Source organism: Lichenostomus cassidix, chromosome 4 (genome assembly GCF_008360975.1).
Source record: "Lichenostomus cassidix isolate B80296 chromosome 4, HeHo_3.0, whole genome shotgun sequence".
In the NCBI taxonomy this organism is placed as follows: Eukaryota; Metazoa; Chordata; class Aves; order Passeriformes; family Meliphagidae; genus Lichenostomus; species Lichenostomus cassidix.
In genome coordinates this window covers 68,337,910-68,357,085 of record NC_139484.1, presented here as the reverse complement: position 1 = coordinate 68,357,085, position 19,176 = coordinate 68,337,910, and the positions used below count along the sequence as shown (strand labels likewise).

Here is a 19,176-nt window from a genome sequence, read left to right as displayed (position 1 = left end):
CCATGCATGGCAAACTTGTGAAAAGTGCAGCCTGGCTGCTTTGCAGCTCAGCAGGTTTTTAGCAGGTTCCTGTCTCTAAGATCTTATAAAATAAACCTGTCAGCATCAATCTGCATTGTCTGATTCTGTAGTAAAGTGAGTAGTGACAAAACACAGTCCTGATGGTGCTGCTGGTGGAAACCCTGTTTTTTATTTCCTGCGTCTTCATGGCAAAAAAAAAAAAAAAAAAAAAGAAAAAAAAAGAAAAAAAAAAAGTCGTGGTGAATCAAATCTTAAACCTTTTTATTAACTGTCTGTTATCTGCACAAGAAGAAACAGAGAAAATCTGTGCCAAGAGTTTAATAAAAACTTAGGTAGAAGCCATGCTGATTTAAGGGAAATTCTAACTGCAACTCTTGCTTGATATAACCATGCACTGTAGTTAACACAGGGCTTTGGGGAATGCAGAAGACTTGTGACAAGATCACACAACAAGTAAGGGCCAATAATAAAAACCCTGCAATACTGATTTTTCATCTTTTACAAATCAAATAGATAGATGACAGCAAGTTGTTGAAGATGTTTTGTTCTGTTTTTGAAGATGGCAGGGTTTTTGTGCAATAATAGCAAGTCTGGCATCAGAAAGCACCCTGCAAATGCTGCTGTTAACCACGGGAGACAGCAGTGCCTGACAGCTGGAGCTGTGTCACACAAAATTAGAAAGGGCTTGAACCAAGCCCACAGAGCCCGTAATATCCTGGGAATCAGTGTGTGTTGATCCCAGCATGGCCTGTCTTCATCTGAAATAATTTTGTCACTTTAAAGAGCAAGGCATTTCAACAAAGCATCTCCTCTGTAGTTCCTCTCCTGTTCCTCCCTCCCTATTCATCGCTGGTGACAGCAGAGATGTTTCCACGACAACAAGCCATGCTGTTGCCTCAGGTGACAAACTATAACTTCAATAAACAATCATTGAAAATGGCTTCAAACAATTAATTAGGTAATGGAAATGTTATTTTAATAGGGCTTAGATGCTTTGGAAGCAGTCTACAGACCAAGTTCTGATCAAGAATTTGTCTACAATCAAAGCCAAAGCTGCCATCTGAAGGTCAGGATGGATATCACTGCCTGAATATTCTAAGAACCCTCTTTAAAAAAAAAATCCTTCAAGATCAAAATATATTCAACCTAGAAGATGCAATGCAAAACAAGCTGGTTTGTGTTGGGTTTTTTTGATGCTAAATTTTGTTCAAAGCATGTACTGGCAGGAATTTACCAGCTTGCTCACTGAAGGCAGTCCATGGCTGACATGCTCCCCGTCTGTGTGCCCCTGCACCCAAGTGACTGATAGATGATGAGCCCAGCAATTGGTTTTGCAATAAATGGATTTTTCAGTTTTCTCTTACAGAAGATGCTTTCCTAGAGTTGTAAATGGATGATTCATAAATCTCTCCCAATACTGCTTCTAGTAACAGTTCAATTGATCTTTAATCGTTGTTTAAAAAGTGAATCTCCACGGAGTGCTTCAATCCTGAACAGCCTGAAGTTTCTCTAGCCCAGGGCAGCTCTTCTGTCTTGCAGCTTAGACATACACAGTCTAAGCCAGATGGATACACTGACTATGTGCCTGTGCCTTATATCACAGTCCTCATTAGCATGGGCTCTCTTTGGGGCTGGTAGTCATCCTGGCAGAATTTCTTTTTTGCTTTATTCATGATATTAAGTTTCTCCAGAATAGCACAACTATGAAGCAAGAGAGAGAAAGACAAGGGCTGCCCCATTTCCTGTCCCATCGAGTCTGTGAGCTGTACAAACACCTGGCTTTGCAGTGCCAGATGTGCTCCTACTCTCCTCAGAGGCTGGTTATGTGTTGTGGTTATGGGTTAAGTCCTACCTTTCTGTGCAAAATATTTTCAGTCCATGAATGAGGGACTCTGCACCAACCACTCCTACTGCATGTTCCTCTCAGGCAGCTCCCTTTGGAGGGATTAACAGCAGCCCTTGGAGCTCCCTTGGCAGGACAATGGGGTTCATCCCTTCACACACCTGGGACCATTGAGAACAATGTACAGTGGAATAGAATGTGCACTAAATACTGGCAAGACAGAAAAATTTTGAGGCAGAAAATGGTGATTTATGTAAACTAACTTTTGCAGAGATGGCCTGTTGTTTTTGTTATGACTTTGTCAGGTTTGCTTCAGCCATGGTAACAAAACCTTGCCACAGCTGTTGTATGGGGTGTCCACATATAGCAGAGAGAGGCCTGAGTCTGGTCACACAAATCCTTGGAAGAAAAGAACTGAGGGAAAGGTGTATCTGAGGATTGATAATTAAGGTACTACCCTGGAAGGGAAAAGATTGGAATTCTGAGCAGTACAAATCAGGGAATACATCCTGCATCACAGCAGCTCTTGTGAAGTGATCACAGCCCTGTGCCTATCTGCCAGAGACTGAAACAATTCATGCCTCAAACATTGATATAAAGTTTTGCTCATAAGAAAAATTATAAAGAAGCTACAGCCAAAGAAGCCTCCCTGAAGACACCTGACTGGGACTTTGGACTGAAAGTCCAACTGCTGAGATTAGAGAAAGGGAAACCTGTAGTTCAGTAATCTCAGACTGAGGGAAAGGAATGCATCCACAAAGGCCAAACCTCAGCTGCACTGAGAATCATCCCTGGCTGAGTTTGGGGTGGGGGAGAGCACAGCTTACAGAAGCCAGGTTTGCACAAACTGGCCCAGCTGTGGAACCCTCAACCCCACTGGCCACATCCACGGGACTTTCATGTGAGAGGCAGCTGAGGGGGAGTCACAATCCATCACAGACCCCCCAAAGTGCTCCCCAAAGGCCTTGTACCACAGGAGTGCATGTGATGCAAGCAGAGTCTGCTGCAAGAGACTGTCCCCTCCCCCGGGGGACATGCCTGGACATTGCCACCTGGTCTGAGTATATATTAACCCATTCTATTCTATTCTTTTCTATTCTATTTCCTGGGGGACCATCACCACCGAGAGGACCAGCTGGAGAAGATCAATGCAACATCATTGGGATCCATGGATGGTGACATTTTCTTTATTCTGTCTCTGTCACCCTCTTTGTGTGTCCCCCCCACACCTCTTTTCCTACTTCTCCTTTTCTCTCTTTTCCTTTCTCTCTCTCATATTTACTATCAAATAAAACCCATACTATTGACTGGCATTTGGTCTCATTTGCACCTTAATTGGGACAGAGGTATTTCTAAGAACCTTAATAACCAGATCATAACACTATTTCACTCTGAGTTTTCACTGTAGGACTCCTTTATTTTCCTTTGGAAATTCTTGAAGGTCTTGCTTTGGTCCTACTGTTGGAGAATATACCAGTTTAAAAAGTTTTGTACAGCTTTAGTCAGAGGTTTTGTTTGCACTTGCCGTGGGAAAAAGAATTTTAGGTTTCTTTCCAGGGCATTGTTCCAGCAGGTGGGGTCTGATGAATTTAATATCTCCACAGACTGAGAGTAGCCCAAAAGATAAAGGCCACTAACGAACATCAGCTCCAAACCTCACCCCTGGCGTGGTGTGGTGAGAGACAATTTGCCTAAGAGAGATAAGAAGGAAGACCTAATTAGCATCGGAGGTGCTATCTGGATCCAACAGGGTCTGGATCCAACAGAAACCAAATACCAGAAACTACATAACTTGGAGCCAATGAACCAATCAATTTCTGTGAGTTTTGACTGTATAAAATATCTGACAAATCTTGTAAAAGCCATGTGTCATGGAATGATTCTCTCTGCACACCCAGACTATGTGCGAATGAGATGATTTCTGTGGCACATCATGGCCAGAACAACACCCTGGCCAGAAAATAAAGTAATGCCTTGACTCTCTAACATTAAAAACGTTGTTGGAGGGTTTTTGTTTTTTCCACGGTTTCGGTGACACTATACTGAAGACCAAAATACAAAACCTCAGGTTTCTCTGCAAAAAGATGCCTTTGCTCCACTTCTCTTCTGGCAGGACAGCAAAGGATGTGGGTGTTGTCCCTGACAGCATCCTCTTGTTTGTGCAGGGAAGGGAGAAGCTTCAGCCAGGTGCCTTTGGCAGATGGATGTGCTTAGGGCAGTTTTACCCCTCTCAGGGAATCGCTGGAAGGGCTTTGTGTCTCATGCACAGCAGCTACCTCTTTGTGGTGGATTTTATAATTGAAGGTTTAAACGGTTAAACTGCTTTCTTAATGCATTGGTGGTTGCTAAGATACAACCTCTCCAATTCTGTAGATCTTCCAGTTGAAATATAGCTCACTGGCACACGGGGCTTTCCCCTCTGACAGCCCAGGAGAGGGGGAGCTGGCAGGGCACTTACCCTGGTGCCAGGGAGAAGCTGCTCCTGAGGGGCTGGGTTTGGTCCAGCGGTGGGAATCACCAGTGGGTTTCACTGACTTGTGGCCACTGGATGTGGCTGAAGGAGGAGGCTGAAGGGGAAATGTGGAGAGTCACAGGATGTGGTGGAAGGAAAGGCACAGGGAGAACAGGCACACAACGGGCTAGGAGAGTGTGTGGGGTAAGACTGGGGACTGACTGTATAAAGGAAGCATGGGAAATCTTTCTGTCTCCTGCTTTGGATAGCCTCAGGCTTCAACTGTCCTTCCCAAGCAAGAATCATCTTCTTTGATAATGAAGAGTGACTCTCAGGAGGGTCTGGTTTTGGGACAGGTTTGACAAGACCTTGGGGACAGGCTGTGCAGGGAGAGATTTCTTGCAGCTCTACAAAGTGATTAGGAGATACAGATTTAAAAGCAGCACTGGATTCCTCAACGTTCATTAGCAGTATTACAATAGCAGCTCAAAATAGCCAAGTTTTTTACAAGGAAGTCTTACAGAATATGTGGAGGAAGGGGTATAAAACAGTGCAGCTTATCTCTCATTTCATGCTAAAGTAAGTCTTTACCTGCGAGGGTTGCAGAGAATATTTTGAACATGTTGACAGAGTGCAATTGATGCAGCAATATCTCTCTGGGTTTGCAGATCAATAGCTGTGAGAAACAGAGAGTGCAGCTGTTCATCCTGGAAAGGTGTTAGCAGAGATGTCAGAGGATGATAATTGAACCAGCAACGTTCTCCTCCCCACCTCTTCCACAAGGCAGTCCAAGATGCACGTAAATTTACTGTGAGCATCACCTCCTGTATTGCAAACTGATCACAATGCCAGGATCTCTCTTATCAATGGGAAACCTCTGCTGTTTTCTGCACTTCCCACTAAAGTGAGAAGGAACTTGGTCCAGAGCACCTTGCAGAGCTGCTGGGGGTGTTCAAGCCTCACCAAAGGGAAATGAAACCAAGGACCTGCCTGGACTGGGGTGTTGGCACAAGTTATCAGAGTGGGGTATCACTCTGGTGTTTTGCTTGGGCATTTGTATTACAGGTATAGAATGGAGAAATATAACCTCTTTTCTCTCAATCTGACACCCAACCCCCAGTTTCAGGTACTTATTTTCATATATATTTATATATATATATATAAAATTTACAGTGATCTCCCCCCCCCACCAAATTGTTTCTCCTGTTTGAGAAATGATGATGAAGCCAAAGAAGGTGGTGATGAGGTTTCTGGAGTTCTCTAAGCTAAGTACTATGACTGGAGCACAGTCATATTGCCATATTCACACACCTATTGCCAAATGAGGAATTTGGTCCTGTATTTAAAGTTGGTCTGCTTGGACCAGGCTATTGCATTGTATATGCATGTTAGTAGTATGATTATGACTAGTTTTAAAACAAGGAGTGGCTGTCCAGAAAACCACCCTGCATACTTTCATTGAATCACTGCCATTGGGTCTATTTGTTTGACTAGCCATGTTATAAAAAGAATGTATAGTGTTGTCATGATACTTGAAATAATTGCTTAGTGGTTGGTTTAAGGATCTTATCTTACTCATTGAGTGTCTTGATTGGCAAATGGCAAGACAAGTAGTTAGCTGTACCCTGCCTGGCTGATCCATACTCATGGCAGCTTTCAGAGCTGAGGAACTGAGGAGTTTACTCAGTCGAGTGCTCCACATAAAATGCTTTGTATCAGGGGCCAGATTTAGGATCTACAACTGCCTGAAGAGTTGTGTTTGCTTTCACATCACTAAAAGTGTGATCCTCGTCCAACCTGTGTGAGAAGGAAAATAAAATTTCACTGCTAAGAAATGCTTTTTCATGGTGCACTCTGAGAGCAAACCTTTCCAGAGCTGGACTCTGCAGAATATCGAGACCATTTAATGGCTTCACAAAGCTTAAGAAACACACCCTGTCCCTGTAAAATTAGGCCCATTCCAGTAATCCTGGCTCTGCCACATGAGCAAGGTATGTGAATTCATGCTCTTATTTTAGACTTAATACAATTTGCTGACAAGACTGCAAACGGAAAATAATTCCTATTGGGAGCGTGAACAAATTGATAATAATGTTACTGAAAATTGAATATAAAGGCAAACAATCCTTCTACGTGGGGCAACCAAAGGCTCCAACCAAAGGTTCCAAAGGACTTAACTGTGCCTGAAAGCAGGACAACTTGCTGGCTGCAAACAGCAGAAGCAGGTGGCTCATGCAGTATCTCCCCCAAACCAGAAGGGGTTAAATTGCCGTATGTAGCTACTAAGTATGCGTGTGAAAATTTCAAAAGCATGAGAGGGAGCCATCTGGCTCCTGCTCCTACTGGGTATTTGGGGATGAAAAGGGAAACTGGAAAGGTAAATAGTGTATTGCTTGATGTGTTGATTTTCATCTGAGATTTCTCTCTGCAGTGCCTAGTCATATTTGTCCATCTAAATGAGTGGGATTGACTGTGTCTTCCCAAAAAGGGGTGAAAAAAATTAGCATGTAAGCTCTGGGAGAGCTGTGCAAAGCCACATGCTGCCTCATGTAACAGCTGAGGCAAATGTATTCTGGTCTGCATCCAGAAAAAGCCTCAGCCTCAGTGTCTGACTCGTGTGCAGGGATGGTAGGAGGCTGCTCACCCCAGGCACAAGCAGGATCAGCTGCCTTGGACTGAGATTCCAGAGAGCTGCCCCAGTCTGGGGCAAGCATCATGATCACCAGGGAGAGTCAGGCAGCAGCTTGGACTGGAAAGAGAATGGTTTCTTACCGTGTGTGTGCCAAGCCAGCATTTTTTTTGTTTTTTATTTCTTTATAGTTATTTTATTTTATTTGTGGTAGAGAGAGAGAGAGTGTGGTGGCAGAAAGCAGGATGCTGCTCTGCTGGTCACACTCTGGTTTGTCACCTGGCCCAGCAGCTGTCTCATTTGGGAGGCCAGGCCTGGCCACATCCCTGACATGCCCCCATGGCTGGAAGGTCTCAAACCTGGCCAGCAATGACACAAATGCCATTTTGTAACCTGCAACTTTGTGGGTCAATTCCCATTGCACATCTCTGATTCCATCTGTAGGAGACTGAGACTCGAGCCTCCTAAAATCCAACTTGGGCTATGAGCAGAAGAGAAAGCTGGTCCTGGGACTGAACAGAAAGCACATCTCCAGCTCTGCTCCAGCTGCCCACACTCTTCTCATGCAACACCCTAATCCCAGTGATGCCATCTGCTCCCTCCTCTACCTGCCACACCACCTGAGGCTCCCACAGTGGCTTGCCCTCCAAGTCCTGATCCCTGTGACTCTTGCTCCACTGTAAAAGGAGCTAAACAGCTCTTTCTTGCCTATCTTAAAAATAAGCTGTGCCTTGAAGTCATCTATTGATGCCTTTTTTTTGGTTGTAGTTTTATTGAAAAAGCTGGTATTAACATATTTATATTTTTATTCAACAACAGTTAGCTAATTTGTGCAACACAAAAAAATGCAGCCATGAACAACAGCTTTCAAAACAATCAGATTTACCAACTTTACCATCACTTACTCTACACCACTGAAAGCTCAAACTAAAAAGAGAAAGTTGGAAATGTTCACAATGACGATGTTAACTTTCCATACATTCAAGAAACCAGGAAACCGATCTGTAACAGTGATGTCAAAGACAGGAACGGAATACTGGTCTTTGAAAGGTTTCTATTTATTTCCTCAATAATCACTTCATGGTATTTTGGTTGGGTATTTAATTAGTTTTATAAAGCTCCAAAGATATATTTCTTTATTTTATTTTAACATGTTCTTTTTGGTACCCAAAGCTGTAACAGAGTAAGGTACTTCAAATTCAAAACAAAAAATTGTTGCATTAAGATCTGCTTTATAATAAGTTATCTATAGAATCTTACTTGAGAATGTTAAAAGCTAAATATATGTTTTACAGTATCTCTAGCTGTAAATGCCAATATGAGCTGATAGCAATTGTTTTTTTCTTTTTGAGCTGCAAAGATTAATGGAGGGGGCCAAAAGTCAAAGAAATTGTATGACACCCTTGAAGCAGTAGTTTGGCATTAACAAGTTTTCTATACAATTTACCACACTCTTAAACCTTTTTACAAGGGGAAAAAAAAGGAAAAGGCAATTTTGTTAAATTTCATTAGAATAAATATGTACATATACTGTCCATGCCTGCTACAGCATACAGTATTTTATAAACAAACATTCTTTGTTCCCTTTAAAATCACCCTACACATTTCACACCGTATGTGTTTAGTGTGGCTGGAAACTGGTGCACATGTGTTTGTGCTTCTACACACAAAATATACAGCATTGATCTAGAAAACTTCAAACAGACAGATTTTTCAGGTGTGGTGTTGAGATGTCATATAAAAGCTGTAGACTTTGTTTTTTCATTTCTTGTAAGCAGATTTTCACCCACCCTTCCCCCAAACCAAAATACAAAAGCATGCAGATCCCTTCATCAGTACATTCTCCACTTACCAAGAAATCAGTGCATAATGGCTTAAAGACTTTTTTTTTTTTCTGAGGAGTATTAATATGGGCAGATTAACAGGTCATGTGAGTTGTGCTCTTTTATTCATGGTTAGAGTAGAAATCCTTTGGGATATTGAATTTCTTGCCAGAGCTCTTAAGGGTGCAGCAGAACTTTCTTTTCCTGGATTAAGAGGACTTCCTGCCCACTGCACCATTCCCATACCATTCCTGCCTGCCCTACATGTGTGTACTTTCCTTTTCCATTTATGTCACTAGTCGTTACAGAACAGAGATAGATCTAACAGCATTTCTGTGGAGGAAGGTTTTGTTTGGTTTGCATTTTTCCATTTTTTGTGTTACTCTAGGACTAACTTTGTCTCCCAGCAGTGGCCTCTCCTAGAAGTGTTAAAATTCACCGAGCAGTGCTGCCTCTTGCAGAACCATTCTTTTCACAGTTACAGATACCAGGCATTGCCTGTATTCCCCGAAGGCCAGGATTAACAGAACCATTCTGCAAAACAACAAACAAGGGATTTATCAAGTGTCTAGCGGTGATGTAACTTTGTTCCCACTCAAGTTGGTCGTTGCCTTCAAGGACAGCACTTCTAGCCAAGGTTTCCAGAACTCCAACCCCCAAATGGTAGCACAGGTTTGTGTGTGAATTGCCAGGCTGTGTCTGACCAGCCAGTCCCTCCAGAGCGGCAATGCCAAGTTTTTTAATAGTCCTCACACAAGGAAGATACTACTTATTGTTTTAAGCAGAGAGAAGAGAACCATGGAGAATTAACTTCTTAAAATAAATTGGCTGAGTAACTATACCAGTCTGTCACTTATTCACTTGGGAAGGTGAAGCACAAAGTAATGTGATAAATTAATAAATAAATAAGAGGGTACTGTAAAGAAGGGAATGGGATGGGTGAGATGGGGGAGCTTTTCAGCAGCAGGGATTCTGCTTCCAGCTCTAACTGTCATGAGGTTCCTCCAATGTGCCACGTGCTCTAAAGGGATGTGGCTATTCATTCTCCCAAACAGGCTTGGCTTAACTGAAAGACAGGAAAACAGCACTAGAAAAAAACCAATCAAGAGATTGAGGCAAAAAGCTCTAACAATGTGGTAAATGCTGCGGACTGCAAAAGCAGGCAGGGCACCAGAACACCACAGTCCTGCAAACCACTGAGACCCTCAAAAGAATGGGCAGGAGTTGAGGAGCCTCAGCCCTCCTCAGCAACACTCCCAAACCAAATAAATACCCCTGTTTGTTTAAAGGAACCGATACAGACCACAGTACTGGATTTGCAGTCGTGCCTTTTTACTCATACAGTTGCAGATGGAAAATAGTTGGCTTGCCACCAATAATGATACAGGCTGAGGGATGAAAGGATGCAACCTACAAATCCCACCACAGAAGCCACAATTTTTGTGAAGATCACATCCTTCTACAACTCTCAAGAGGCTGGTTTGTAAATATAGAGGGATATTGATAAATCTAGTGCATCTCTGAGTTCACTTTATCCTGAAATATGTACAGATTGTTTGTCGCTGCTATAGCAATGATGTTCTCGGTTGGGTGCCATGCTGTGTGCAAGATCTTCTTAGTAAAGTCCAAACTGTCAACACTGATGTCGTCTTTCCTCCGTTTGCCTCCAACGCAGACCCTCCTGGGCTTCAGAATGGCTCGTGGTTTACTGCTCTCCCGGGAAGCCTCCAAGGTAACATCCCGCTTGGTGTTGCGGTCAAACATGCGGAAGAAGTTGTTATATGCACCTGTCATTATCACGCTGCAGAGAGACAGACAGAGAGCGACAACAAAGGCAGTTAAACAGCAGCCTGTGCAAAGCCCACCAACACAGCTGGATCAGGACTGTCGAGTTTAACCTTAGGGTTAGCTGTCTGCTGCTTTCAGATGGGAAAGAATAAGAAAAAGAAGTTTTCCCAGTACTCCCCAGAATGAATAGTTTTCTTCTGCCAATGTCTTCTACCACATTATTCAATGAAAATTACAGTTACCCGAAATAATGTCTGTTCCCTGACATCATGAGAATCACATCACAAGATAAAAAAAGCAACATGTTTTAATAAGTTATTTTTAGTTACCCTCCAGCTTTTTATGAGTGCTTAAGGATCACACATTTCAGGCTTTTGCCCTTTCTCTGGAGCTTTACCTTTAATGACAGCCGAGTTTTACCACGATTCCAGAAAAAGTCTAAAAAAAATTCCCACTTTGATTTGAACAGTAAGGTTTAGTACATAATTATATATTTTAAAGAGTTTTATGAAGAAAGATGTTTTGAAAGGTTCTGAAATATAACATTGAGTTTGCACACGTAGATTCTTTCCAGATTAAACTCTTTTCCTTGCTGAAGCCACAGACCTTGCAAGTCCAGACATCATTAACATTCTTATCTACAATGCTTCTTAGAAATAAACACACTGGTGTCCAGGATTCTGGCATCTCTCATAAGAAGTTTGAATGAAACATCAAGTCAGGATGTATTTCTGGGTCTGGGGGAAAGGGACAGAAAACGTACCTTGATCTGTATAAAAATTACCTCATTAATCAGCTTGCAGTTTCAAATAATGGATTGCCAGTTGCTTCATTCCCTTAGTCCCTAGGGGAGGATATTTTGTCACTAACTTTAATGAATTCAGGATTTCATCCATGGCCCTCAGGTTATTGGATTAGCATAATCATGGGTTTCAGAGCCTTGTTTGAAAGCTCATCCCCTGTGAACTTTTTCCATATGCGAAGCCAGGGCTGTTCTCTACTCTCCTGTCTCAGCCCCAAACAGGGTGGTTTTGTTCTCAATTTCCATTCTGTAAGAGGGAATCCACCCCAAATGGCCAGGTCTCCACAGGAAAAGCTGTACAGTTTTAAGACTCAGGCAATCAGGAACTATTTGCCTTTCTAACAGAGCCCAAAAGAGCATATTTGACGTGCTTGGCATTAATAAACAAACCTCCATCTCAAATGACAGCTGCTTTCACACTTTGCTGTTGGGGGGGGATCTGTGTTGAGCAGCAGACTGGCCAGGGAAACATGGAGCATATGGAAGAATATGGGAGAACTCACAGGCATAAGCAATTCTCTCCACCGTACAGACACTCACTAGCTGATTAGATTAGATGTTCCTGGATTCAGGAGTCTTACAGGGTGTGCACAGCCTCCAGCCAGCCCTGCCTTGATCTCATTTGGGGCCATTAGGAGCGACTGTAATACAAATGAATGATACCCTGGAAAAGCACAAATGTGAGCTGTGCCTACAGCTGGGGATGGGAGCAGCTCAGGCTCCGGAGCTGCTGCAGGGTGACTGGAGCAGGTGAGCTGGGTTTGTACACTGGGAATCACCCAGCTCCACCCTGCTCCCAAGGCTGCTGACAGTATCCTGGAGTGTGAGGGCAGCTGAGCCCACACTGAGCTCCGTGCAGCTCCTGCAGTGCCACAGGGAACTGCTGCACACCAGACAGACACCCAGCACTGCCCCCAGCAAGAGCTCACCCACAGCCTTCTTCTCACGGAGAGGGGCTGCTTCTGGAGCTCTGCAGGGAGCTCGCTGCCAGGGGGATGCACAGGGCACTAGTCAACCCACAGCCCCATCCACACCGGCAGGGAGCACAGGGAGTCTCCAGCAGCACCCCCTGCCCCTGGCTGCCCGCAGAGAGGTTTCCCTTTCCTCCCACACCCACAAATGCCTGGCGCAATCCTGCCTAGCAAGGCACAAGTTAACAACCTCACAAGCTAAAAAACAGGAGTCAGTGTGACAGCTTGATAAAATGTATCCCAGAAGCTGCAGAAAGCCTATTGATCAAGATTAGTGCCCATTTCAGAAATTGAATCAACAGCAGTAAATCAAGTGTTTCATTCCTTCCAAATCGCCATGTCTTGTCATTACAGCTCCTGCTGAAATGGTTACTCGCAACATGAAAAAGTCGAGGTTATTTCATATCTCAGCACTAACATACACAATTTGTGATGCAAACAGTCCAGCTGTATATTTTCCCCCAGGCAAAATTGTGAAGCAGGTTCATAACACTGGGGCACCCCTGTGCCATGGGCTGCAGAGCTGTGGCTCCCAGGGGAAACAGGAGCATCCCTCCTAATGGAAGCAGGAACTGTCAGGGAAGCAGTTTTCCTGCTGGCAGAATACCAGTGCACCAAATGCAGAGAGAGGTGTTTGTTAAGGGTCTTATTTTAGAAGGTTTTGCTTGCAGTAAAACTGCCTTTACAGTCCATTTGCTTTTTAATTTCTTGAACTCTCGCATATTTTTAAAAGTCTGCTTTCTTCAGTTGGATTTACTGCAGTTATTTTTTTAACATATGTAGATAACTACTTTTCATGCTGGCCCTATTTTTCTGCAGTTTAATGGCTCAGTAAAAAACAGCATTATGTAAATGAGAAAGTGCCCATTCTTGTTCAAGGTCACGAACACAGATGGATTATAACCTTACCTGCTGTTAAAAGTAATAAAAGAGAGTGAAAACTAGATGTAAGCCTGCAATTTCTTCCTGTTCAGGAAAATACAATGTACAATAATGGAGTCTATGCGATAAGGAGATTTTTTTTTTATAAATAGCAGAATATAAATTGTAGCTCAATATAGGAAAAGTCTGTTCTGAATTCCCAGACACTGCTCTGCACAGCAGTGTTATGACAAGGGCTTGCACAAAGCCCTTGCAAGAGAGGCTGGTTGAAGAAACCAAACTCTCACTCAAACCACTCCACACTACCTCATAGGCGTGTGAGGCAGCAGCCCAGAAAAGCTCTGTCTAACCACCTTTAATTTTACTTAGAAGGCAGGTTTACAAGTTGTGCTCCACAAGGTCAGAGGTACCATCATCTGCACCAGGCAGAGGTATTTCGGACGCAGAACACGCTCCAGTGCACCCTGAGGAGCAGTGTGCTGATAGCTCAGGCTGGAGCAAAGCTGCAGCCTGACTGCCTCAGCTCAAACCACCACAGCTACACTCAGCATGGTTACAAAAACCCCAAAGAAAACACACCCCCCCCTCCAAAATAAACCCCCCAAATCAAACAAGCAAAAAAGCAGGGAGAAAGCCCAATGGCTGCAGCATGACTACCACATGTCACCCTCTGCAGCCCAGCCAGTGCTCTGGAAGGAGAGACAATATCTCAAACCTGCAGGGCCCTGAATGCATTCTCACAGCCCCACATCAATCCTTCTGTGCTGCCCCAAGCAGGGAACATTTTGCTCTCCACACAGGGCTGCTCTGCAGAGCACCCAGAGTATTCTCTATTTGAGCTGCTCCAAACAAGGTCCTGGCAGTTCTTCAGGTATGTGTGTTTGGAGTGACAACACAAAATGTTACTGATTCCTCCTGCCTGCACTGACACTGGGCAGACTGGCTTATCAATGATGTGATCTGAGGCATCTCTGCCAAACTTCAGTCCTCATGCAGGGTCACTGTGACCCAGTCTTATCCCTCCCTTTTTTTTTGTTTTGTTTTGTTTTTTGTTTTAACATGAATGGCAAATGTATTTTTACAGAAAAATACAGGAAAGGGAAAGCTCCAGTGCAGCCCAATCCCTACTTTTATTGACTTGTCTTTTCACTCCCTCCCTAGTCATCACTCTGTTCTCTTTTTCTTCCCCTCCAATTCTGACTCTGGCCTTTACCACACTTTCCAGAAAGGTTTTCCTTTCCTCCTCTCTTCCTTCTCCCATCTTCTTTTTCATTTCCATCTATTCTGATCTACAACTTAAAAAAACCCCCTGCCTTATCTGCTTCTCTCTTCCTTTTTCCACACCTCTCATGTCTTTGTTTTACTTCTGTAAGTCTCACCCTTTCTTGGTGATCTGCTGCTACCCTCCAGTCTCACAGACAACTTGCTTAGCTCTCCAGGTCCTCTGGCTTGCATCCCTACCTTCTTTGGGCTGAAGGCTGGGGAAACAGCTAATCCCCAAGAACCAAAGCTCATTGGAGCAGGAGAGGCAGTTTCCTAATTAGCAGAACATTAACTGTACACCTCCCATTCAGTTCAGGCTTCTTCACCCTGTGCAATGCTGATCTGGTAGCCAGCAATTTTAGGTAGGGTTGCTTTTTCTAAAAGTAAATTTTCAATCTGTAAAATTGTCTGAAATAAAGGATTTGAGAGAAAAAAGTTCTTCCTGCTTGCACTGTAAGAGTAATTATTGAAAGGAGCAGATGTTTACCTATGGATAACCATTTTATTAAATATGACATCAGTATTGTACCACTGAAGTTTTATTTATGGCCAGAGTTTTAGGGTCTACAGAAGCAAACTCTCAAATACTGATGGCTTTGGCATCTTTATTTATCTTAATACTTTTAAACATCTGAGTCTCAATATTTTGTTTTTCGTGATGATTCTGTTAAATAAAATGTTTTACTGTGGGTTTTTCCCCTGTAAAAAGTTATGCTTCTCTTGGGTGGTCAACAAATTCTCTACTTCACCAGCCTCAAAGGCATCTGAATAGGATTTTCATCATATTACCAAACTGAATGAGATATTTCACAATATTTTTTTAGGCAATGAGATTTCATCAAACATGTCAGTCACTAAGAATTGGCGTATCTCCATATTTCTCAGATTTGTTATTCCCATACTTCAGGCCAGCCTCTTAAATGTTATCCATTTTGCAGCCATCCTTGCACACAACAGCCTTCATCAAAATCACTGCATTCAGCTGTGTTCCTGGACGTTAGGGATTGCCCTGAAGATCTGGGGATTTCAACTGGAATTAAGGCTTGATTAAAAACCAAACCATTGCTTGCTCCATGTTCTTTTGTGTTGTTTTTTTTTTGTTTAGGGTTTTTTTTTTTTAACCCTTTGATATCTTTTGGGCTAACTCTGGCCCAGACTGGTTTTCCTAGATGCACAGAAGTTTTTATTCACTCCAGATTTCTACTGTCTGGAGAAATTCAGCTCATGCCATAGTTCCCCTCCTTCACTATCACTCATGAGACCATGGAAGCCATGGGATGATGACAGGACTAAGAGCAGGGCTGGGCAGAGTTTCATGGATCTGCACACACCAGGCTTAAGGGTGATAGGAAGAAGAAAACCAGCCCAGCTGCCCTGCCCCTCAGTGCAGACTGGGCAGCAGAACATCATTCCCTGGGGCAAGAGAGGCAGGGCTTGGACTTCACAGGTGTGAGGGGAGGAGACTCAGAGCAGCTTCCACCAGAGCCTGTCCCCACACTTGCAAATCTCAGCAAAGACATCCCTCAAGGCACCCAGCATGAAGAGGGACCTTTTCTTTGACCTGAAACTGTCTCCCAGTTATATTTTGAGCCCCTAAATTTTCAGTATTTCACTACCATGTGTACCAGTGCAGAAGAGCACATCTGCAGCCTCCTAGGATTAACATACAAGGTCCACCAGATCCAGTTTCATGACAAGCTGACCAAATGAAAAAATGGATTGATTCCAGAAAAACTCATAAACAACATTTTTCAGAGGAATAAAAGAACAGATTTATTATAATAAAGGGAAAGGAGGAAGCACTGTTGCAAGCAATGAGGACCTCCTGAAATACTAGGAAATTTTACTGTATGCTGTGTTGTGCAAAGTCACTCACTCCCCATCACAAAGAAGGAATTTATTTAAACATTCTGGGGAGGAGGCTGCTGGAAAAACTCGAGACATGAGATTCAGGGTTGTGGCACCCTGGTACAGCTGGCTGGCATAAGACTGGGAATAAGAACAAGGGATCCCCACATACTTCCAAGCTAGTATTTGACATGCCAAGCTTTGAGAACAAAATGATGTCTTCCAGCTCTCCAGCATGGAGTGTGCTGCCAGACAGGAATAGACCCTTTCCATCTCATCCAATGGGATCTGCCAATTCCGCCCGATTGGAGTGAAGGCTGACGGATATTCAGGGGGATGAGTGACAGTTCAGTAGGAAAGGACTGACTGAACAGTTGTATGTGACTTCACTCATCTGCTTGCAGCATATCACTTATCACGATGGTATTTAGAAGTCTCCCTGGCAGGGGTCCCATACACCCATTCATTTGAAATCTTAAAAGAAAAAAAAATAGGAACAAGGTATTCACTCGCTATCATGTAGAATTAGCTGGGGTTTTTTGCTGGCTTCTTTACCTCACAAAAAGCTACAAAGGTGCTTTTATTTTAACGTAAAACTGAAAGCTGTTGACAGTTTGAAAGACTGTCTCTTCTTCTGTTGGGAAGAAAACGGTATCCTCCAGGTCATTATTAAAAAACTTGACTTTGGATGCGAATGGAAGAGCTAAATTAAATTGCTTTACAAGCAGAGCTCACCTATTCTACACAGTCATGTAATGAGGTATATACAATAAAGATAGCATGATTTTTGTGTAATATACTCAACTACAGATCATACGTGCTCATCTGGATGAATTAGTGTAAGACCCCTGCTTGGCTCCCTCCCCTGACCACTGCTGTTGCCAAAGTACACAGTGATTAATGTGCCCTTCAGCAAATGAGATGGGCTCTGTCTGATTGTATTAGTTCCTGTTCATTGGAGTAACTGAGCATCAATCACGTTCTAATCAGAGCTCACGTATGTTGATTATTTTTGTGAACAGCCTCGCCATCAGGTTCCATCATAGCCTAGATTAACTTCTTAGCAATGAAAAAACTTAATGAAAAGTGTTTTCACCCAAATAATAAACACACTTTCATTTTTAGCTGGACAATCCTGCCACTTTATATTGTCATTATAGCTTTGAAGTCTGCAAAAGATAAAAATAATATGTTTAGAACTGCAGTTATTCCTGTTATGCTGATAGATTAATAACCTAAATACTGCAGCATCTCTTTGGAGTACAATTGTCAATATTCATATTTTACTTTTAGTAATAGTCCTTTTTTAAAAACTGCATACCAAAAGGATAGAATTAAGTGATCTTACTGTTCAAATGAACAGTTCTTTAAGAGGTACTAGTACTTAAATATTATTTAAATTTTGATCCACCAATAAAAAAAATCTGTTAGTGAGTAGCAATACTTGCCATAAGCAAGGAGCTCAGAGGGAATTGAAAGATGGGCATCAGTTCTGATCCATTTGACTCTTAAAAAGAAAGAACTAAATGAAAGAGAGCCCTTTTCTTTTGTCAAATGTTTCCAGCTCCTCTACTCAAGAGTTTCTTACAATCAAGAGCAGCACGTTGTGTTTAGTGACGGCTTTGGTAATTGCGCATGACTAATAACACCTCAGTGTCTGGGCAGTACAATAAATGAAGCCCTCACAATCTAATGTTCCCACTTAATAATTACTCTCTGCATTGATCTTTCTGATCTGTCAAGTAGGAATGAAAATATTACACTCACTTTAAACCCTGATATTGAACAAGAATTCTATTATTACGAGGCAGCAATCCAGAGAGTGGTCTTACCACACTAATGAGAACAGCAGCACTTCATCTGACCAGAGGAGAGAAACTCTAGGCCTGGGAGTGAGTGCCTGCCCATCCTGCACAGTGCAATTGGAATTCCCATCAAGGACAAGCAAAGTGTTTTGAAAATACCAGAAAAGTCTGGGATCTTTTTCAAAGTTTCACAATATCTACATGATTTGAATGCTCTGTTGTTCTGTGCCAGATTTAGTCAGGAATCAGCACTGTCAGTTTTCCAATAAATGCTCTAAATTTTGTATTTCTAGTAGGGTCAAACTCAAGCAGTAACCACACTAAGAAAACCCTCTGCTAAAACACCCATTCATGTATGGGTTTGGGAGTTTTAGAGAAAAGCCCCAAACCCAGGATCTTCCCCTAAACCTTCTGTGACTCATTCCCAATCTGTGATCACACCAAAACCACAACAGCTGGTGCCCAAGTTGCAATGAGAACAACCTGGGAAGTATTTTGCTCAGTGTAGTCCATCTACGTAATTTTAAATAGCCAGCAGTTTGTATCACAGGGGATACTCCATGCTGAGTTAATCCTTGTCAGAAAACACATCGCTGTGGCATGCAGGTAACAGAGATAATAGAACATATATATTTTGATTCACACAATGAATGATACAAGGTAAAATTTTCATTTCTTAGAAAGACAGAATCTTTCCATTGGGTAGCTAGAGGAACTGGGCAAAGGAAAGTAGTCCAAAGAGAAGGTGCTCCCTACCCAGTGTACAGAATAATACTTAATCTGCATTTGTGGAACACAGGACTAGAAGAGAGCTTGTTCTGCACTTCCAGGTTCAGACACTTGTAATTTTAACCAATGTCACATATAACTGCTTTCACAAATTTCCTGAGCACCATTATCAGAACAGTTTGGTTTCTTGTATCTCTACCTCTCATGATGGGAAAACAGCTTGTCACTGTTTGGGCAGGTATGAGCTACCTCTGATTTCCAGGTTATAATTGACACTGCTGACACTCAACAGTGCTTGCTATTGTGTCATTATCATTCAC

At 42.7% G+C, this 19,176-nt stretch overlaps 1 protein-coding gene across 6 annotated transcripts in view; it reads right to left on the bottom strand.

Moving 5' to 3' along the window:
* Nucleotides 1–10,079: 10,079 nt before the first annotated feature.
* The window catches only part of PPP2R2C (protein phosphatase 2 regulatory subunit Bgamma), a 194,479-nt gene continuing 185,382 nt past the window's right edge, over nucleotides 10,080–19,176 (bottom strand). For all 6 annotated transcript variants that reach the window (XM_085059762.1, XM_085059764.1, XM_085059767.1 and 3 more), the window contains one exon: nucleotides 10,080–10,569. In XM_085059762.1, coding sequence (XP_084915888.1) covers nucleotides 10,278–10,569 — 292 coding nt within the window. In that variant the 3' untranslated portion in view covers nucleotides 10,080–10,277. The remainder of the gene's footprint in view (nucleotides 10,570–19,176) is intronic.